The sequence below is a fragment of the Nomascus leucogenys genome, chromosome 2, assembly GCF_006542625.1.
Source record: "Nomascus leucogenys isolate Asia chromosome 2, Asia_NLE_v1, whole genome shotgun sequence".
In the NCBI taxonomy this organism is placed as follows: Eukaryota; Metazoa; Chordata; class Mammalia; order Primates; family Hylobatidae; genus Nomascus; species Nomascus leucogenys.
The window spans coordinates 84384555-84406278 of record NC_044382.1 but is presented as its reverse complement, the minus strand read 5'-3'; the positions used below and the strand labels follow the sequence as shown (position 1 = coordinate 84406278).

At 45.5% G+C, this 21724-nt stretch overlaps 1 protein-coding gene across 2 annotated transcripts; it reads right to left on the bottom strand.

Moving 5' to 3' along the window:
- Nucleotides 1-1035: 1035 nt before the first annotated feature.
- GP2 (glycoprotein 2) lies at nucleotides 1036-18293 on the bottom strand. Of its 2 annotated transcripts, XM_003261478.3 has the most exons (11): nucleotides 17989-18293; nucleotides 16860-16989; nucleotides 14334-14774; nucleotides 13366-13476; nucleotides 10773-10984; nucleotides 10134-10282; nucleotides 8717-8962; nucleotides 7753-7915; nucleotides 6525-6609; nucleotides 5224-5268; nucleotides 1036-1832 (listed from the first exon to the last, which is right to left on the bottom strand). In XM_003261478.3, the coding sequence occupies exons 2-11, from the start codon at nucleotides 16951-16953 to the stop codon at nucleotides 1774-1776; spliced, it is 1605 nt and encodes a 534-aa protein (XP_003261526.2). In that variant the 5' UTR covers nucleotides 16954-16989; nucleotides 17989-18293; the 3' UTR covers nucleotides 1036-1773. The 2 variants fall into 2 exon arrangements, with proteins under 2 accessions (XP_003261526.2, XP_030656022.1); XM_030800162.1 differs by lacking the exon at nucleotides 14334-14774.
- Nucleotides 18294-21724: the final 3431 nt, after the last annotated feature.

Genomic DNA, 21724 nt, shown 5'->3' with positions numbered 1-21724 from the left:
CCTGGCCCAGACTATTGGACCCTGACCGAAGCAGTGAAATCAAATTCCCTGATGCAGTTTGGAGGTGGGATAGCAACATGCTAACCAGTCTCTGTTGGTCCCTGAATTAGGAAGTGATGTGAAGCTATAATGTCCATATTTTATCAAGGGATGAGTGAACAGGAAAAGCTGGCTTCAGAGACATAAAAAGAAAACAAAGCCAATGCAAAGATACACAGTCATAAAAGGCCAAGTGGCTCCAGAAAGAGGAACAGAAGGCAAGACAAACTTTGGTTTCTTTTGCCTTGCCAGACCCCACTCCCGGAGCTTGTGCAGCCTGGATGTATCTCTTGCACTTGAACTTTGTGCTCTTATGTCCTTATAATTAACTCCCTTTTTGCCTGAGAAATTGTAATGGGTTTCTGTTTCTTGCAACCACACCATCCCTGAACAAGGCAGCACATTGGAACCTCTCCTCCAAGCAGATACACACGCTCGGCACCTGCTGATCCACCTTGGTTCCTGATGTGTCTCTGAGGCCAACTTTGTGAGGCCTTATCTGTAGCTGTGGGAAGGGCATAAGTCAGTGTACACATGTCAGCATCTATATTCCCGTGAGTATTAATGCCTGTGTATGTGTGATGCTCTATTTGTTGCATCTTTGTCGAGTGCTTTGAAGTACTCATTAAAGGTCTCCAGAAAGGGACTTCACCCACCTCCTAGGCTTTGCAGTTACATTCCCATAGCAGGACTGGTGCATTACTTCTGCTGGGACTCCTTGCTTAACCCTTCAGAGCAAGCACAGCACTGTTTACAGTGAGAGGTACTCCCTTGCGTGATGGAGTTTCTGCATCAAAATCAAGTCATTCCTCCAGCATCTAGGTCCCAAGGATGTTTGTGTAGTTCTCTAAGTCACAGCATGTCTGTGGTGTGGTAGGGGATAGGGGAGCTATGGGGACTAGTTTTTCCTGGAGCAGAGTCTCCAAAAGTGGCCCTTTGATATGTTCCCATGTCAATTTTCGGAAACCATGATAGAAACAATCAGAGGAAGCAGAGTGAACACAAGGGTCAGTTTCTTCAATTCATGAGCAGTTAGAACAGGAGATGCTTAGGAAGGAATCATGGCCGGTGCCTCTTCTCCATGCTCATCCCATACCCCAGTGACAGGATACCTCTTCCCTGAAGTTAAAAACATGCGCCACACTTCCGGTAAAGGCTGGAGCCATGGAGGGCACCTAGCAAGCTTGCTTTCAAGGTCCCATTAACAAATGAGAAGGGCAGCCCAGGACAGATTGACAGGAACCCCACTATGTTGCTTTTCTTTCTTTCTTTCTTTTCTTTGTTTGCGACAGAGTCTTGCTCTGTTGCCCAGGCTGGAGTGCAATGGCATAATCTCAGCTCACTGCAACCTCCACCTCCTGGGTTTGAGCAATTCTCCTGCCTCAGCCTCCCAAGTAGCTGGGATTACAGGCGCCTGCCACCATGCCTGGCTAATTTTTGTATTTTTAGTAGAGACGGAGTTTCACCATTTTGGCCAGGCTGGTTTCGAACTGCTGACCTCAGGTGATCTACCTGCCTTAGCCTCCCAAAGTGCTGGGATTACAGGCATGAGCCACTGCACCCAGCCGAGAGTTTTAAAGAAGGTGAAGGCTCTTCCCTTTCCCTAAACCTAGCCTGGCCTTGAGTCTGTTAATACCAAGACTGTGTGAATTGGAGTGGAAAGCAGAAGTGCTGAAGGGAGCCATTGCCAGAGGGAAGAACACAAACTTCAAGGCCAGATGCTCAGCGGAGCTCTCAGAACAGCCAAGCCAGGAGGACAGTCAGGAGGACCATAGGCCAGGCCACCAGGAACCCTGAAATACAAGAAAGATGACTGTCAAGTGTTGGGCTTTGGGAGTCAGGAGCAAATGTAAGTTGGCCTCTTTGTCTTTCGCAACACAAGGATGAGAAAGGCAAAGCACCTTTAATATCTGGCCTAGTTCTAGTCTCTGGGACTCATATGGTAGAGGCAAAGCTATCTAATCATCAACCATTTTTTTCATTTTCCTCTGGACACACAGGAAGGCAATTTTTCCCAGTGTCCTTTGCAAGTAGATGGGGCCATGTGACTGAATCTGGCTAATAAAATGTGCATAGAAGTCATCTGTGCCATTTCTAGGTCTGATCCTTAAAGCCTCCTATATATCCTGTTGCTCTCTCATCAACCATCTAGGGAGCAGATGCAGAGGATCCAAGATAGGACTTGCAGGGGATAGTGGAGTTGCCAGAAGTTACCAGAAGGTAGTAGAAGCCTGAGCTCCTGACGACTACATGGAGCAGAACTGCATCCCCTCCCCCAGTGATTTAGTGGGAAACAGTACTGTCGTGTAAAGACACAGAAGATTAGGGACTGTTTGTTATAGCAGCTAGCATTACTTACGCTGACTAATACTGAAGGGGTAGAAAGACACAGAGGTTAAAAAGCACTGCCTCTGAGGCCTGATTACTTAGCTTAGAATCTCAGCTCTACACCTAGCTGGGCAGTCCCAGAAAAGTTATTAAACCTTTCTGCCTGTATTTTCCTGTATGCCAAAGAGAAATATTAATAGCACCTGTGACTTCACTGGATTTTTGTAAGGCTTAAATGAGTGAGTTCATATTAAGCATTGAGACCATTGCCTGGCACATGGTAAACACTGTATAAATGTTGGTTTTAAAAGCTAGACTCTAAGATCTAGTTCTGCTGGGATTGTATCTCTTTGGCACATCACTGTGTACTCAGTTTCAGTGAAGGACGTGGATCCCAGATGATAATGGTCTTGTATCAGAGGGCCTAGGAGAAACATGTGAGCCTTCCTGCCATACTAGCAAATTATAAAATCTCCCCATTACCCCAGTTTCAAAGTAACTGGCTGATGTCCTAGAAGTGAGGAGAGAAATATCATAAATTTCAGAACAGTACATGACAAAAAGTTATAATTACAAAAATAGGTTGATGTTCAATTAATTCTAAAACATCAAAGATAATTGTGATAGCAGACAATGAAAACCAAAAGTGCCCTCTTGTGGTGGGTAGGCTGCCTCAACATCAGACTGATCCCCTCCTTGTCCAGAAGTGTCCAAAATCCACCACCCATTCTAGAAATTAGTCAATTCGGCAAACTCTACTGGGAAACCACACTGTTCCAGGCACTGGGCTAACCAGAAGGACTGGCAGAAAGGAATGAGACTTGAGGTTCCTGACTTCAAGCTGCTTTTTTTTTTTTTTGATGGAGTTTCGCTTTTGTTGCCCAGGCTGGAGTGCAATGGCGCAATCTCAGCTCACCAAAACCTCCTCCTCCCGGGTTCAAGCGATTCTCCTGCTTCAGCCTCCCAAGTAGCTGGGATTACAGGCATGCGCCACCATGCCTAGCTAATTTTGTATTTTTAGTAGAGACAGGGTTTCTCCATGTTGGTCAGGCTAGTCTTGAACTCCTAACGTCAGGTGGTCTGCCCGTCTTGGCCTCCCAAAGTGCTGGGATTACAGGCATGAGCCACTGCACCTGGCCTAAGCTGCTTTTAGAATGAGCTCTAACCACTCCTCTCAATGAGCGTGACTTTTCTTAGCATTTTCTGAATGCTAGCACTGAACATAGAGAGTCCATCTTGGACTTATTTGGGAAATTTAAAAACTGCCGTCTAAGTTTGGGCTTTGAGGATGGAAAGAACCTTTTCATGTTTGGGTTCACCAGTATAGGTCATTTTGTGGGAAAGCAAATCTTAATAGTATGTGCTTTCCATTTTGTCCAAAACATATTTTTAGTACCCTATAAATATGTAAAAAATGTAAAAATGTTATCTATCACTCTCTCTCTGTCTCTCTTTGTCTCGCTCTCTCTCTCTATCTCTCTGTGTGTGTGTGTGTGTGTGATATTTCTTTTATTAGTCAGCTTGTTTAGCTCCAAGTCATTCATCAAAACCCCATTCAGATGTTACTACCTGGTGAAATTCTTTCCAGACCATATCCAATACAGTTATTTAGCCTTTTATGTACTCTTTCTGTACTATCTACTTGCTTGTCATTTATTTGCTCAAGTGCCAGTCTCACTTGTGCAATGAATTGTTGATGTTCCCGTGCGTATGGGGCTCATTCCCCTAACATTTGCACCTCCAACTCATTTTTCTCATTTGGCTTCAACATCACTTACTCTGAAAGTTTTTCTGACCACTTATCCATTCTGATAGTCATTCTTCCTTCCTACCTTGATAATAAAGCCATCAAACATTGGTTAGGCACATGGCCCACCCAGAGTAAAGATTACATTTCCTAGCTTTCTTCGCAGCAAGATGTGGCATGTGACCAAGCACCAGCCAATGAGATGTAAGTGGAGGTATAAGGTGCCAGTTTTCAGGAATGTCTTTTAACACTCATTGGCTTCTTCCTTGTTCCCTCCATCCTGTTGCCTGGATACAAAGGTTGGAGCTCTGGCTGCCATCTTGGAACATGAAGATGATGGCCACACCTCAAAGACGGTGGAGGCATGAGTTGGAAGGAGCCTGGGTCTTTGACAGCTTTATGGTGCTGCCCCACTAGCCTTGGACAGCTTGCCTCTAAGCTTCATTTATGTGTGACAGAAATTAACGTCTATACAATGAGAACACATGGACACAGGGAGGGGAACATCACACACCAGGGCCTGCCAGGGGATGGGGGGCAAGGGGAAGGAGACCATTAGGACAAATACCTAATGCACGCGGGACTTAAAACCTAGATGACGGGTTGATGGGTGCAGCAAACCACCATGGCACATGTATACCTATGTAACAAACCTGCACGTTCTGCTCATGTATCCCAGAACTTAAAGTAAAATCAATTAAAAAAAAAATGTTCTTGAGTTTGCAAAAAAAGAAATGAACTTCTATTTTATTTAAGGCATTATTACTCTTCTATCACATCACTTTCTTTTATTTCTAAAGTACCATGTTTACTTTTTATTTTCTACTTTCCACACTGGTGCATAAGCTCTATGAGGTTAGGCACCTGGGCTGTTTTGTTTGGCACCAATCTTCAGTGCCTAGAACAAGGCCTGGCACACAGTAGGCGCTCAGTATATGTTTCTTGTTAAAGGACTCTCCTCCACTAGACTGTGGGCATCTCAAAGGCCAATCTTAGGTCTGATTAATGTCAGTGTCCCTAGCATACGGTCCGGGCCGTAAAAGGGGCAGCATTGAAAAGAGAAAGGAGAGTTGAGAAAGCTGTGGGAAAGGCATGAGAAAATGATGTACCTGCAGTGCCGGGGGTTCCATTCATGACACCGGGAGACTGCGCACCTGTGAACAAGAGCAGAAGGGGTGGGTTTCCTCAGTCATGCTCCAGTGACTGCAACACTATGGCCATAACTGCTTCACATCCTCCTAGACCTGGCCATCACAACCACTGGCAAGTTTGTGGCCACATTGTGGGGGCATCTAGGATCTGGCACAGGCACCTTTCTAGACACATCGCATGCATCTTAGACTTAATCCTCCTAACAGATTTGTGAAGAAAGTATTCTCATCCCCATTTGACAGATGAGAAGACTGGAGCTCAGTGATGTTAAGGGACTTACCAAGTTGACCTTGCCAGTCAGTAGCAGAGCTGGGATTCAAACCCCAGTATGTCTGATTCAAAAGTGAAAGTTCTTAACATCCACCAAGTTACCCTGTGATGCCACTTGAGGCTTCAAGTTGAGAGCTCAGTAAAATGGTAGTTAAACTCAGGGCAGAGCCTCCTTCATGAGACAGCCTCCATTTGCTCTGGAGAATGGAAATGGTGATAATGCTTATCTCCCTCACCTACTGTGAGCATTCAAAGTGATCATGCATACAAAGGCATTTGACAAAGTGCCAGGCACAAAGAAGGTATTATTATTACCAACATTACTGCATCTTAATTTCTTTAGGGGAAAAAAAAGGCTTTCATTCTTCCACTTCTCCATCCTGGTGGAAATAAAAACACTAACTAAACACTACTGTAAACCCATGAGTAGGATGGATGAAAATATGAGGAGCCATTGGAAAGCCTCCCCTATATTATGCTCCAGAATACCGTAAATGAATTTTGGAAAACACAGTCATTCACCAGAAAACAAAGTTGCATTTAAACGGGATTTAGGACTTACACTTCACCCATCAGGAACTGAATTATGGGGGCCTGGAAGCAGGTGGAATAAGGAAAAGGCCACATGTTTTGGAATCAGACTGAGCTGGGTTCAATCCTAACTCTAGCCACTCATGAGCAGGGGGATCTTGGGCGAGTCACTTAATCTCTCTGAGTCTTAGTTTCTCACCTGTAAAATGGACACAGGCATGGGAGGATTAAGTGAATTGATGGATGCAAGAGCTTAGCCTGGTCTCTAAGCACACAGGAGGTCCAAATGACAATATTGTTGTTATTACCCAAAGCATCTCAAAGAATAGGTTTTTCAGTAAGGGTCAGACTGAGGTGGTAGAAAAGCCCTGAGAAGTTGGGCTGGTGACCCCAGGCATCTGTGGTTAACTGTCAACACTCAGCCAGCTGGTCTTGTCACTGGGATTTGGCCCCTTACCTCTCCGAGTGATGGGTCCCAAATCTAGAACCCGGGCTAGGTCGATGGCCGGTACTTCACTGCGGACTTGACTTCTTGAGCAAGACTGTAGGGATAATGAACTTTTATTATATCAAAATTTAAATGCCTGGATTCTATCTAGACTGCTTCTACAATGGGCAGCTCTGGACCAAGAACTGGATCCAGAACTGATTCATGCTATGGCCCTAATTCCGATGCTGTGGTTATCTCAATCTAGAAAATTATCACTGTCATGCCAAACAAATCTGGGTTTGAATCTCATCAAGTAGAGACTTTCTTTTAGCTATATAATTTGGGGCCAATGACTTTGCCTCTCTACAATGACTAAATAATACCTACCTGGTTGTGAAGATGAAAATGAGATGTGCCTGCAACACGTGGGCACAAAGTAAGCACTCAGAAAATGCCAACTATTCACAGGCAGTTCCAAATGCAAGCAAGAGCAGGGGCACTGGAGTCACCTCTCGGCTGGGGCACACCCTGGCTCTGATATTTTCTAACTGTGTGTGGCCCTGTGGGAAAGGACTTCTCTGACCCTCACAGTGGAGTAGATAAAATAATCTACTTACAGGGTTGTTCTGAGAGTTACATTAGAAAAGGTATGCAGAAGTTTTAGCATGGTGCTTGACAAAGTGCAAGCGCTGAAAAAGTCATCTATGATTATAATCATTTAAAAGATGCCAATGGAATCTAGTAGACAGATTTCTTTATCAAATCTGCCTCCTGGGGACACAAAAATTGCTTAGATATGGGCCTTCAGGAGACCTAGAGTCTATCTATTTATCCTTCATTCTTCCCTCCCTCCCATCCATACACCTATCCATCTCTTTCCGTCTCTTCATCCTGCTTCCTTCCTTCCCTCCATCCCTGTCCCTCCTTTCCTTCTCCATCCCTTTTGTATTCCTTTCTCCCTCCCTCTTCCCTTTCCCCTTCCTTCCCTTCCCTCCCTCCTTCCCCTTCCTCATCCACTTCCTTAACCTTCCCTTCCCCTTCCTCTTCCCCTTCACCTTCCCATTCCCTTCCCTTCTCTCCTTCCTTCCCTTCCCCTTCTCTTTCCTCTTCCCCTTTCCCTTCTCTTCCCTTCCCTCCCTTTCCCCTCCCTCCCACCCTCCCTCCATTCATAATTCCAATAAATATATACGGAAAGCCTATCAGGTACCAGGCTCCATGCCAGGCTCTGAAGAGTTCAGTTCAAAGAGACACTCACAGGCTGGCACTGTTCATTAAGAGAATCACAGAGATGAATCTCACAATGCAGGAAAACTAGGTCATAATGTCCAGCAAACATGAACATCTGAACTGAGAACCGGCTTTCTGAGGACCTCCCATTCTCCTCCACGTGGATGGTGGAATCACGTTGATTTGCGCAGCTGGGAGGGTGACAGGGGCAAAGGTGTAACTTCTAAAAACATCAGTGGAGAAAATTAAAGAGTCCCTCGGGTTCCCTCCATCATGATAACGCGGACTTTTTCTATTCCTCTCTTTCCTCCAAGATGTTATCCATAAGCTCACATGGCTTAAATTATTTGGGGCACAGTCTCTGGAGTGAAACAGACCGGTTTTATATTCTAGCCTGACCCATGTTCTAGCTAAGTGATTATGGGCACGTTACTCATCCTTACTGAGCCTTACTTTTCTTATCTGTAAAGTGGAGACAGTAATATACACTTTATGAGACTGATGTGAGCATTTAATCAGATAATCCACATATATTGCTTGGCACATAGCTAAGCTCGATGACAAATATTAGCTAGGATTATTACTATAATTTAAATCATGATCTATAGAAATGCATTTTTCCCTTGTTTTTGTCAGCTGGGCATGTTTAATGATATTTCACCCCACAACATTTATCATATTGTTTTCATATTGACCAGTGTTCACTTCTGTGTAATAATTCATCACTACCAAATTGATTCCCTATTTTTGAACAATGAGGCTGTTGCCAAAGTTATCAACAATATTGAAATGGAAAATATTGACATTGATTTACCCTACCCACCTATTTAGTATTAATATTTTAGGCTGAAATCTCAGGAGAGATATTTCTGGGTCAAAGATTGTGGTTATGATATGTAATACAACTTACATGTCTGCTGGGGATGGATGAGATGAACACTTTCCTGTAAACGTTAGTAAGGCCAAATGATAATTCCAGAATTGCTCGTTACCTGTTTCTGATGATGAAATACTTCACAAGGTCAGCCTTGTCTTCAGTGGGGGTGGCATAGCAGTTCCTCAACACCAGGTTAAACCGGGAGGTGTCCCCTTGTTCCAAGATGGCACCCACATAGAGCATGGACTCAACAGACAGTTCAACTGCATCCCCTTCGTAAGGATTCGTGTAGTTCTGGTCTTGGAAGAGGGCCATCCTGACAATGAACTCTCCATTCCCGCCCACACTGATGTTCAGGGAACTGAGAAAAAGAAAGCCACAGGAGTGGAAACCTCAGAGAACAACATAAATCAAGCCCTGCACTTACTTAACACACTACGAAGGCAAAGACACACATCTTGGATCCTTAAGTGAACTAATCACTCAGTCGTTTAAACTGAGCATTTATTAGCTTCTAGGCACTAAACTTGACAGACAAGTCTGTCTCCGGGATTTCCACCGATCCTCCCCGCAGGACAGGTTACACACGTCTCCCTTGCTGAGGGAGTAACTGAGTGTACACCTCCATCTTCTCACCTGGAGAGTGGGGCTGAGAACCAGTTCTGTGTGTTCACATTTTTTAGCAACAGACCTCTTCCCTCCATTCCACCCACAGTCTTCAGTGAAGCACCAATTTTAACAAGATAAATGGCTTTCATTTTGATTTTTTATGAACCAGGAGCCCCAGTACCAAACCATCTGGAAACCACTAAATTAGAAAATGTTTGATCTTCTGATCCTGTTGCTTTGTGATCCCAGGGAGCAATAGGGAATGAGATGGGCACTCTGGATTTTTGACATCTCAGAAAGTCCCCTGGCAAGTCTAGGGATGCTAAGGAACTGATTTAACAGGGCCCCATTTCAGGCACAGAAACACAACAAAACAGAGAAAAGCCCTTGCCCAAATTGCTATCTGCTGCTATTTCTGCTGGGGATGGGGGTACCTGTTTATCCAATAAAAGCTGGTCTCTGCTTAAATCTCACGTCTGCAGGGAAGCTCTTCTGTCCCCATCAAACCCACCACCAACAGAGGTCTGGAACCGCTTTTGCTTGCTCCCAAAGTACCCCACGTTTCTTTTACATTGCACTCATCTTGCTTATAAGTAATTATTGATTTAATTAGTTGTTTAATACCTTTGTTCCTCAAGGTGAATAAACTTGTCCTGTGTTTTTATTTTCTAGCACATTTAGTAAGCACTGTTTCACGTTGCTGCATTGCCTGGTTATAACAATCTTTAATATCCGCAGAATAGTCTATGTCTGCCTTGTTCATGCTGAACACCTTTAATATACAATCAATGAGTACTTGTGGAATGAATGACTGAATGACTGGAGGCTCCTGAAGGAGACTGGCAGTATGGTGTGGACATCATAGTCTGCACTTGAAGTAAGCGTGATGTGACTATTGCCAGGGTTAAGGGTCAATGCCATACCTTACAATGGGCTGCAAGGCAGCTTGGAGGCTGACTTTCATGTCCAGTGGGTAGGCACATTGGAAGTCGATGTTGAGGATGGTGTCTCTGATGATGAAATCATTGACCAAGGAGAGGGTGTTTTTGTAGATGGCATGGGTTTGATTTCTCTTTGGCAAAACAAAAACACACAGACGTTTATGTGTATGTGTATGTAGGTGTATATCAAATCCAGATCTGATTTCCAGAGTCAATTTGCTTAACCACGCAGCCACCCTACCTTCTGAGCTCATGGAGGTCAAGGGACCTCCTCCTTCAGTGTTACTGACACTTTATGGGAAGGGGAATGAGGACACCAGGCAAAAAACTAGAACGATAAATTATCGACCCTTGGGAAGAGTCAGGAACCAACAAACTTGCTTCTCTGTGCATCCCTCCCCCACCATCCCTAATTAAAATGATCATAATTGTAGCTTACATTTATGAAACTCACATGTCAGATTTATACTAAGCTGTTTATGTAAACCAACTTGTGCACTCTCACATAACCCTGGGGGCTCAGGGAAGCTAAATGGCTTGTCCAAGATCTCAGAGCTACTATGATAGGTCCCATCAGCCCAACACATACCTTCTGGCAGCAGTGGTGTGAAAGCCACTTACCTCCAGAATGTTCCTGCAGGCACTAGCCTGGACGGGGCTGGTCACAGATACCCAGTTCCTCTCCTCTGTCTGCAAGATGCTGCTGCAGTTTGGGTCTCGCAGGTAGGCAATGACCTCCTCCCCTGAACCCAGGCCTCCCAGCAAACATTTGTCCACCTTCACCTTGATCTCCCTGGGCCCACAGTCTAGCTGAGGCTGCAAACTGTGGACATCTGCAAAGCAGAGATGAAGGCAAGTGGAATGGACATGAGTCTGGAAGGCTACTTTCCCTACTCTTTGGTAACGTCTCCATGACCCAGAAGATTTACATAGACTAGAAGGTCCCGGGGATCCAGATGGAATTCATGCCTAGGCCGGCAGTAGGTGAGGTTGGCAAAGGGGGCCCCTCATTCAAGATTTCCAAGCGTCCTATGTGCAGGCTTGGCTAAGGTTTTTTGGTCTAGATCCCCTTGGGGATTGTGTTATTTGGGGAGGCAGGATGGACTTGCATTCCATACTAGAATCGAAGTTAGATATATGCTACCTTGTTGAGTCAGCACATCTGACCAAGTTCAGAGCTATCATATTTTAACTTAACATTTATTCAACCCACAACTTCTTGAGCATCTACTATCTGCCAGGCACTGGGACTACAACACTTATCAAAACTGACAAAATTCCCACTCTCATAGAGCTAACATTTGAATAGGGGAGACAAATAGTAAACTAATAGGAAGACAGTTTCTATTGCATTCATTAATGCATTGATTCAATATATATTTACCAACCACCTTCTCTCTCTCTCTCTCTCTTTTTTTAGACAGAGTTTTGCTGTGTTGCCCAGGCTGGAGTGCAGTGGTGTAATCTCAGTTCACTGCAACCTCTGCCTCCTGGATTCAAGTGATTCTCCTGCCTCAGCCTCCCAAGGCTGGGATTACAGGCATGGGATTACAGGCATGCGCCACCACACCTGGCTAATTTCTGTATTTTTATAAAGATGGGGTTTTGCCATATTGGCCAGGCTGGTCTCAAACTCCTGAACTCAAGCGATCTGCCCACCTCAGCCTCCCAAAGTGTTGGGATTACAGGCATGAGCCACTTTACCAACCACCGTCTCAAACGCTAGGTGCATTCAACACGAAGTAAATAAGGCATGGACTCGGCCCATGAGGATTTCTTGGTCTTGTGTAAACACCAACATATCAACAGTTTATTACACTTCAATGTGATAAATATAGAGACAGAAGTATGTACAGATGGAGGGGGTGCAGAGAAGAAGGTCTATCTAAGTCTCTTGGTGAAGCCAGGGAAGGATTCACAGTGGTATGAAATTTGAAAGGAGGGTAGGAGTTTTGCAAGTGAGTAAAGCAAGTGAAAGCATCCCAGGCTAAGGGAACAGGAGAGGCAAAAGCATGGAGATGGGATAGAGGGGACAGTGCATTTGTGGAATTTCAGAGTTCAGAGGCACAGGAACCTACAATGAGAGCGGGGTGTGGGAGATGGAGAAGGAAGTGAAAGTCAGATCACAGAGGGATGTGTCTGCAAGCAATGGGGTCCACTGGACAGTCATCATTGTGCTGGCCACTGATGAAGACTTGAGGCAGGCCACCTGCTCACTCAGTCAGCTGAGGCTGTCCTTGGAGCCCATCCAGGTACAGGGAGGGCCTCCTTAAAGCCCAAAGTCTGACTCTGTGATGAGCCCAAACCCCAGAAAACCACACTGATTCTCTGGGGCCTCATCCACTCAATGAGCAGAAAGAGTCTTCAAGGAGATCAAGGTTGTTGGTTGTTCCCTACCCCTCATTTCTCATGGTGCTCCTGCCGGGCACATCTAAGCATCGCCCTGTTCATACTGTGGCTCCGTATTCCAAATGTATCATGCTCCTTCTTGTCCTGCTGCCTAAAACACTCTCTCTTCCATAGGGACTTGTAGTGTGCTCAGAGGAAGGCATGCTTGTGCCAAGGGCTAGATCAAAGGCCCTTGTTAGAGTTCAGTGATGGAGGGAAATAATCTCAGCGGGAGGCTCATCCATCCCCTGTCCAGGGCTTAGCGCTTGTTTGCCTATGACATCCCTACCCATGTGCCATCACACTCTGCTTGCTTACCTCCTGGGACGAGAAATTCATCACCCCCTGAGCCTGCCCAATTGGACTTCTCTGATTTAGTTATCATAATAGTCCTGTATGGTGGGTATTATTATTACCTTATCCACATTTTACAGATGAGGACATTCAGGCTCAGAGACAGTGACTTGTCCCCAGAAGTCTGCCCATGTCCCTGACATGAAGACCCTGTGGCTATGAAAACATAGCTACTACATTTGCAGAATTATCATCTTCAGTGCCTTCATCCTTCAGGGGTCAAGCCTGTCCATGTCAGAAACATTTCCTGAGGCCGTGGCCCAGCAGCTGACCTGGAAATTTGCTCCAACCCTGCCCTCCTATCCTTGCAAACCCACTGGCATTACAGCAAATGGATTGGAGAGCCCACATTCCCTTGGCCTCAGGTCCATGCCACTCACTCTGCTTTATACCTTATCTTGACCCTCTAAAGCTCCCTCCCTCCTGCCCTGCCCACTCAGGATGGTAGTTACTTGCCCAGTGAGCCGCTCACCAGAGCTATTGAGGTCCTGTCTGCAGAAACAGCCCCAGGTGCTGTTGAGGGCAAGGCACTCCTCCTCAGGGCGGCAGGACTTCTCACACTTGTCCTCCACAGTGGATGGGTCTAGGTGATGGGGCATGGAGAGAGAAGATCAGGATGCAGTGTGGGCTGGACTTGAGGCCCCCAAGTCCAATCCTCTCATTCCACCAGGGCACAAGAATCTTGCCAAGGTTGTGTGATACTTAGTGGAAGCGTCAAGCCTCAAACTCAGATTTCCCGACTCCCAGTCCAATGGGATAAGTGAGAGCCCTAAAGCTGCCACCTGAACACTTACTACAGGCAAGACTCTATTCTAAGGACAAGGAATGTATTAGCCTGTTCAATCAAAATGAGAAAAGACAGCATGGTGGTTAAGCCCATGGATGCTGAAGCTAGAATGCCAAGTTCAAATCCCAGCTGTACCATGCTCCAGCTCTGTGATACTAGGAGAGTCCCTTAATCTCTCTGTGCCCCTAATTGGGGTAATTAGGTAGCACTTATCTCATGGAACTGAGGAGAGGATCAAACAAGTTAATACATTTGAAGTACTTAGGATAGCAACAAGGACACTGTGAGCATTATGTGTTAGCTGTTATTTTTGCTGTTACCCCCACTTTTTTTTTTTTTCAGATCAGAACACTGAGGCTCAGGGAGGCAAATTAAACTTCTCAAATGGAGCCAAAATTGGAACGAGCATGAGTTCTGGATTTTATGCTACACACATTTATAAACTGGGAAATTTCACCCTTGAATGGGAATTTATGGCTTGAAATGTTGGAAGGTCTGACAACCACTGTATTGAGTTTTCACTGGGCAGGAGCTGAGTTGAGGCTGCTCTGCATCCTTTCCTGTCTCCTCTTGACTTGCTCCACTCATTCTACTGAGCCTGGGGGGCATCTCATTGGCTGTATAGCTGCCTTCTCCAGGGCTCTGCTGCTCACCTGTGCAGTATCTCAGATTACACTGGGGAGTGCCTTCCAACCGGTACACATGGTACCCCCCTGGGCAGGCCTTCACCAGCACCTCCGTCTTCCAGAAACAGCAGTTGCCACTCCAATGGGCACAGGCAGTGTAGTTGATGATGCCATCCCCAAGGGCTGGGTGGGTCCCATTCAGCCACATGGGAGCGTCTGTCTGGCATCGGTGCACCTGGACACAGGTCTCCGACATCCTTACTCCTCCTTCCCCTACAAAGCGGTACCAGCCGCTCATGTTGTTATCGCACCCCTGGGACCCTGCTGAGTTCTCTGTGCTTCGGAAGGGTTCATCCAGGAGAGTGTAATTCTGACAGGGGTCAAAACAGACGTGAGCCTCTGGGGTGCCAGGAGCTCCGCAGTCCAAGTCCAGCCCATAGGAACTGGCTTCAATGGGATTTCCGTAACCTGGGAAAGTGACAGAGTGCAGTTGGGTTTACTGAGCAATGCCAGAACCTACAGGATTTTTTCCCCTCCATGCTCTATTTTGGCTGTGCTAAGGACTCCAGTGAGGACAATACACACATGATCCATTAGTTAAACATCAACTTCATCACCTTGGGGGCAGAATAATCAGTGAGGACCTTCTGTGGTATTTTACAGGCGTTGAGGACATTAGGGCCACCGTCCTGCACAGCCTCCCTCCCTGACTCAGAGTAACAAAGTACTTTCCTGTGCATCCATGCACAGCAGCCTTGTTTGACCAATATTTGTTTTTCTCATTATAAATGTAATACAGGCTCACTGAAAAAGAACCTCAAACATCATTAAAATGAATAAAGCAGAAATGAAAGTTGTCATAAGCCCATCTCATCCCCAGAAGTAACAATAAATTTGTTATATAGCCTTCTTCTTAGGCAAGTTTAAAATATATTGCTTTCTTAAAAATAAAAATAAGTTTAATTCTGTGCAACATCTTTTTTTCCACTTGCGTTTTTTACTTAATATAACATAGACATTTTTCCATACCAGTAGCACAATCTATTGCAAGAATTCCCAACCTTGGCACTATTGACATTTTGGCTAGGTCATTCTTCATTGGAGGAGCCATCCCGTGTGTTATAGAATGTTCAGGAGTATCCTTGGCCTCTACCTACCAGATCCCAGCAGCATGCCCCAAAGTGGTCTCCAGGCATTGCCAAATGTCCTCCTGGGGGCATCGCCCCCAATTGAGAACCACTGATCTAACAAGACCATTTCTGATTGTTGATCTACCACTTTTAAAAACAGTTTTAGAAACTGTGATGTATGAAGAGGCAGAGAAGTGAAGGAGGAAGACCACAGGCTGGTCAGGCTGAGTTTAAATCCAATTCCACACCTGCTGGCTGGGTGACCTTGGCAGGTGACTTAAGTCCCCTGAGACTCATTGGCAAAACCACACCTGTGAACCAGTGGTTCTCGAACTTTATCCATTCCTATGCTTTGGGTCATGACCTTTGTCATACATGTGTTTACTATTGACTTAAAATGTTTCTTTCAATGATTATCTTTTAAGAATTAGTTTCATCTTAAAGAATAATATCTGTGATAACATAGATATCATGTGCTAGTTATATTTTTTAGATATGCATACAAAATAAACATACAGCCATTAAAAGCTTGTTAAGAGTTTGCCAGGCACCCCCAGAATCATCTTGGAATATGTACACCTCATTTGGGGAAAGAAAGCCTTAAAAGATTGTTAGAGGATTAAATGTGATAATATGTGTAAAATGCCAAGCACAGCACCAGGGTCAAGCTAATTCTCTTCTCTAGTTCTGTTTTGTTGAATGCTGTAAATGCCTGAAGAAGGAGCTAAGTGCACACACAGGATCATGTGCTTACAATACACATTTAAAGGGGCTTTCTAAAACGAGATTTTCAAGCTTTGCACACGCTTATAATACACATTAGAAGGGCCTTTCAGAAAAAAAGATTTTCAGACTTTGCTCATGCATGTACTTATTTTAAGACAAGGAATCACTGCATTTGTTATTCTTAGATTACTTCTTGCACACCCTGTATTTTTCCACTGGAGGCCTCCAATGAGCTCAGTTCCCTCTCCCACCCTCCTCCACAGGGCTGAAATTTGCGCTCTAATTCTAAGCTTGAGACTCCTTTCTGCAAGTATCTGAATTGCCCACTTCATAAAGAGATCACTTAATCTAGCCCTTTCAGGAAAAGGAGAAGGCACTTGCCAGTACAAGGTGACTGAGTTATGTATTTCTTGATCTTCTTTAATCTGGGCTCTCTGATCTCCCAAAGATATGGGCATGGGAAGTTATGTTAACTGGCTCCCACTGCCCTTTCAGGGGAACTTCTGATTAGGCTCTTTGAGAGACTGTGACTTGATTTCCATTGCTTCTCATTATGTTTCCCTTGACTTCTAGCTCTGAGTTTTTGCTTTAGAACTGCCAATTCCTCTTCCTTACCCGAGCCACCTTCTTTGCACTTCTATCCTCACTTGCTAGGTCTTCCTTGACATCTGAGATGCCAGGTAAGCAGAATACTTACCTTGCTGCACTGCAGATGCCTGGGTCAGAATGCAGGAGACCAAGGCCAGCCACAGGAGGCCAGAGCCCACCATCCTTTCCATAAGGTGAGACATGCAGGTCACTTTGCTTTATGCAGACTTCCCATGCAGCTATGGGAAAGGAAAGACCCAGATAAGCCTAGGGCATATGTCTATGTTCTTAGAAACAGATCCGTTGACTTCCTTCATAAAGAGCTGCATTGTTTCAAAGTAGGTGTGACTTGTGGACAGATGGAGTGAGATAATGGGTGATAAAATTGACAGTAAGCAAACCAAAGGCAAGCTTAGAGCTGGCTAGTACTGCAGAATGTCCTAGAAAGGTCTCAGGATGGTCCCTGCTCAGGTGGAAGTAGAGGCTCTCTGGAGATTGGATAGAGAAAGAGGGATATGGTACCTGTGAATACCTGCACACAAAAGTAATGGCTGCCCTTTCTTAGTTTTATGCATTGGGTGCTGCTAAGAGCCCCCTGAAATGTCCTCTACGCATGTAGATTTCTGTGAGTGTGGAACCATGCCAAACCGAGCCCCACGTTCCTTGCTTCTAGTACAGAATCTGGCACACAAGGAGTACTCAGTAGAGGATTAATGATGAATAAATAAATCAATGGGGGTTGGGGGCGGTGGTGAGGCAGAAAGAAAGAGCTGCAAAAAAGCCTGCCAGCATTTGGATGGCATTTGCTTTTCTGGGAAATCCTTTCCCTAAATGACCAAATCTTTGGATAACTTCCTACAACCTCTGGAAGACTTCAGTGGAAAATAGAGATCGGTTTCGGCCAGGGATATCATGAGTATGCTATGAGACAGCAGGGATAGGGGAGCATCCAGGATTGGTGATTCTTAGAGATGAGATCCCAATAGTGACCTAGTTCCCTGGTGGGAATATCTGGGACAAGGAAGAGGGTGGCATCTGTAGGCCTGGAGCATCACAGATGACTGGAAGCATGGCTGAGTTGGACATAGAGTGGTACCTGGAGCACTTGACAATGGCCAGGGTCCAAACTCCTTTCTGAGTTCTAAAAATTTCCAGAAACAAAGAATCCTAGCATGTCCAGTGGATCAAGATTTCCCAGGATCAGGAGGAAGCCTCCTGGGGCTTAAAGCAGGCCTTACCTCGGATGAGAACACAAAGCGTTCCTCCACCTCTGGCCAGCAGTGGGAATGCAGCCTGCTGTGGGCCGTCTTTTTATTGCAGTTTCCCACCCATGTGTCTCTCCTCAATTGGTGCACAGGTATGATGGGAGTTCTAGGCCATACACTGGGCTTGTTGAGTGGAGGTGAGATAAGCCACTTACACAAAGGATGGTGAAAGAAGGGCCCTCCCCTCACAATGTAAACCCTTCCAGCTGTCTCAGCATGTGGGAATGCTTCCTACAAACAATAGTGCTGTGTGCAGAATGCTGAACATGCTGGGCACTGTTTTGCATCCCTGACTTCTTACATTTAATCTTCATAATCAATCAATGAAACTGGTGCCATATTTATTACCAGAAACCAAACAGGAATTGAAAGATAGCTTAATACCCAAAGGGAAGTGAAGAGAAAATCAAACAGGCACTTGTTTGCACAATGGATTTTCAATTGTACCTTGTGTTCCTAGCTAATCATCTTGGAACATTTCTGCTTCTGTCTGAAGGCCACTGAGCTTGGGGCCAGTTAGACTAAAAGGACACATAGGAAAGGAAGGAAGGGAGTGTGGATGTTTCCGTAAAATTCCATTTCTTGGTCCATAGAATCTACCCAATTCCAGATTTCTAATGCTGAGGAGTTTTGGAATGGCTAATTTGGTGATGATGGATTTTGGAATGGCAAAGGACAGACAAAGGTTCTTGGACAAAAGAAGCATCAGAGTAGCCCCTGTAAATCCCTTTTGATATGTAGGCTGCCCTAGAGATTGGAAGGCATGAGACTGAGAAGAGGCTGTAGAGGATCATGGACTTATTAACTCCAGGCTTGGACCTGGCTTTCACGCATGGTAGAAATCATGGACTTCATAAAAGAGCCAAAGCTTTTGCAGAAAAAATGGCCACTGCTTCTTCTCTGTCACTCTGGGACTCTTTAAGGAGCCAAGGCAACTGGGGTCAAGGGAGCAGGAGGGTCTTGGCATTGGTAACACCTTCTACAAAACCTCAACCTGGAAAAAGAAAAGGTGCTACAAGCCACCTTCTCTACTCCCAGAGCAACTGGAGAAAAGTCTCTAAAATGTGGAACTTATGACAACTGGGCCCACTAAATCACCCACTGTTCCATTCAGTCTGGCCAGGTGCCCATCCCAGTCTCCCCAGTGGCCACTCTTAACCTTCCCATTCCTCTTAAATGGTCTCTGCAGCTATCATCACCCACTCACATCACCTTTCTCAGCAGATATCTGGTACCCTACTTCAAAAACAATTTAGACCACAACACCTGACCTTGCTCCTTCCCCTATAAACATATAAATACTGGTCTCCATCCTCCACCCCTTCCCCCTCCAACTTCTGATAAGGCGATCTTCCTCCTATTCAAAGTCAGTTACTCCATCCCTCTTCTGGCCTCTCCATTCCAATCTGAACCATGTAGCTACAACTTTATAACCAAATCCACTGGGTAGTTTGTTTCTGCTCCTTTGTGATTGGATTTTCCTACTGCTTTTTCCGGGTACCTTGCATTTCCTTGACTCCGCATGATCGTATTTTCTTGATTCTCCTATTTCCACTTGGAGATTTCCGCTCTGTTGCTACAGGATCCTGTCCCTAAGAATGCTGGTTAGGTCCCATTTTTCTTGTCACTTCATAAACTCTCCCTGGGAGGTATCAAGTTATCTCATGGTTTCACATACCATCTCCAGGCTGGTGAGTTCTGAATCCGTATCCCCAGCTTTCGCTACTCCCTTGAACTCAGTTCCATCTACCTGTTGATTGCTGGACCTCTCACTGCCGCTCAGATGCTTGAGACATCTCAAACTCAGCAAGTGCAACTCTGAGCTCATCAAGTCCCCTAAATCTCCTCCTCCTCATTGTATAATTTATTTTAATCAAAGGTGCCACTCGCCTCCCAGTCATCCAAGCTGGAAACTTGGCCCTTCCTTTCTAAGCTCCTTCCTTTCTCCCTCTGCTCCCATTTCCAATAATCCTTTCTTCTCCATCTCCATCTCACCAATCCAAATTCAGGCCACCATTCCTTATGAAGGTAATTTTGTTTTTTGAGCAAGAGTCTTGCTCTGTTGCCCAGGCTACAGTATAGTCACGTGATCATAGGCTCACTGCAGCCTTGGTCTCCTGGGCTCAAATAATCCTCCCACCTCAGCCTCCTGAGTAGCTGGGACTACAGTTCTGGGCCACCACATCTGGCTAATTTTTAAATTGTTTTGTAGAGGCAGCATCTTGCTATGTTGCTCAGGCTGGTCTTAAACATTTTGGCTTAAATTATCTTCCTGCCTTGCCCCCACAAAGTGCCAGGATTACAGGCCTAAGCCTCTGCGCCCTGTCCAGAGTGATTTTAATAGCTGCCTAACAGGTCTCCCTGCTTTCAGTCTTACCATTTTTGTTTGTTTTCTCCCCTGCAGCCAGAGGCCAGTGTACCACCTGTGAGCATTATCTCCCATTCCCAGCACTTTATGCTCCCTGGGATCTGACCCCTCTTTACAGTTCCAACCTCACCTACAACTTCTCCACCACACATTGCACGCTCCAGCCAATCTCTGGTTGTCTGGCCTCTTCCTCATCTTCAAGCCTTTGCATACGCTATTCCCTCAGCCTGCATCACCCTTCATCCAGCCTCCTCCTACATTATCACCTCTTCCAGGAAGCCTTTCCTTTTTTTTTTTTTTTTTTTTTCAGATGGAGTTTTGCTCTTGTCACCCAGGCTAGAGTGCAATGGCATGATATTGGCTCACTGCAACCTCTTCCTCCCAGGTTCAAGCGATTCTCCTGCCTCAGCTTCCCGAGTAGCTGAGATTACAAGCACCCGCCACCACGCCCAGCTAATTTTTGTATTTTAGTAGAGACAGGGTTTCACCATGTTGGCCAGGATGTTCTCGAACCCCTGATCTCAGGTGATCCACCTGCCTCAGCCTCCCAAAGTACTGGGATTACAGGCGTGAGCCACTGTGCCCAGCCCAGGAAGCCTTTCCTAACTCCACAGTTACTCACTCCTCTTCTCTGCTCCTAGGCCTCTCAGGGCTGATTCCAATTACACTCACCTGCCAACTTATCTGCCTCCCTCTGAAGGCTGTTAAGATCTTTGCGGACAGAGGCCAGGTGTGGTGGCTCATGCCTGTAATCCCAGCACTTTGGGAGGCACTTTGGGAGGCCAAGGTGGGCGGATCACTTGAGGTCAGGAGTTCGAGGCCAGCCTGGGCAACATGGCGCAACACCATCTCTACTAAAAATACAAAAATTATCTGGGCATGGTGGTGCATGCCTATAGTCCCAGCTACTCGGGAGGCTGAGGCAGAAGAATCGCTTGAACACAGGAGGTGGAGGTTGCAGTGAGCCGAGATCACACCATTGCACTCTAGCCTGGGCAACAGAGCAAGACTCTGTCTCAAAAAAAAAAAAAAAAGATGTCTGTGGACAGGAAGCCTGTCTCTGCAGTCCTAATCAGTACCTAGTAAGTATTTCTTGAGTAAACACATGGACAAATTCATAAAATGCATCCCCAGACCCTCTGCAGTGACCAATTCTTCAAACTTATGGCTGTCCAAGTGTAGGAAGTCAGCCTTGCAGGAAAGACACACGATCCTACCTCAGGACCTTTGCACCTGCTATTCTGACTGCCTGCAATGCTATTCTTCAGATATGCCCCTGATTCACTCCTTTACTTCTTTTAGCCTCTGCTCAGCAGAGGGACTTTCTCTGATCATTTTATG

What these genes read in the sequence shown, in the direction of transcription:
- GP2 (XM_003261478.3), bottom strand. Translation starts at nt 16,953, where the DNA reads ATGTCTCACCTTATGGAAAGGATGGTGGGCTCTGGCCTCCTGTGGCTG. An exon ending in GGCATCTGCAGTGCAGCAAG is followed by an intron (nt 14,775 to 16,859) that starts GTAAGTATTCTG and finishes TCACTTTCCCAG; the next exon opens with GTTACGGAAATCCCATTGAA. An exon ending in TGGAACCCCCGGCACTGCAG is followed by an intron (nt 1,833 to 5,223) that starts GTACATCATTTT and finishes CTTGTATTTCAG; the next exon opens with GGTTCCTGGTGGCCTGGCCT.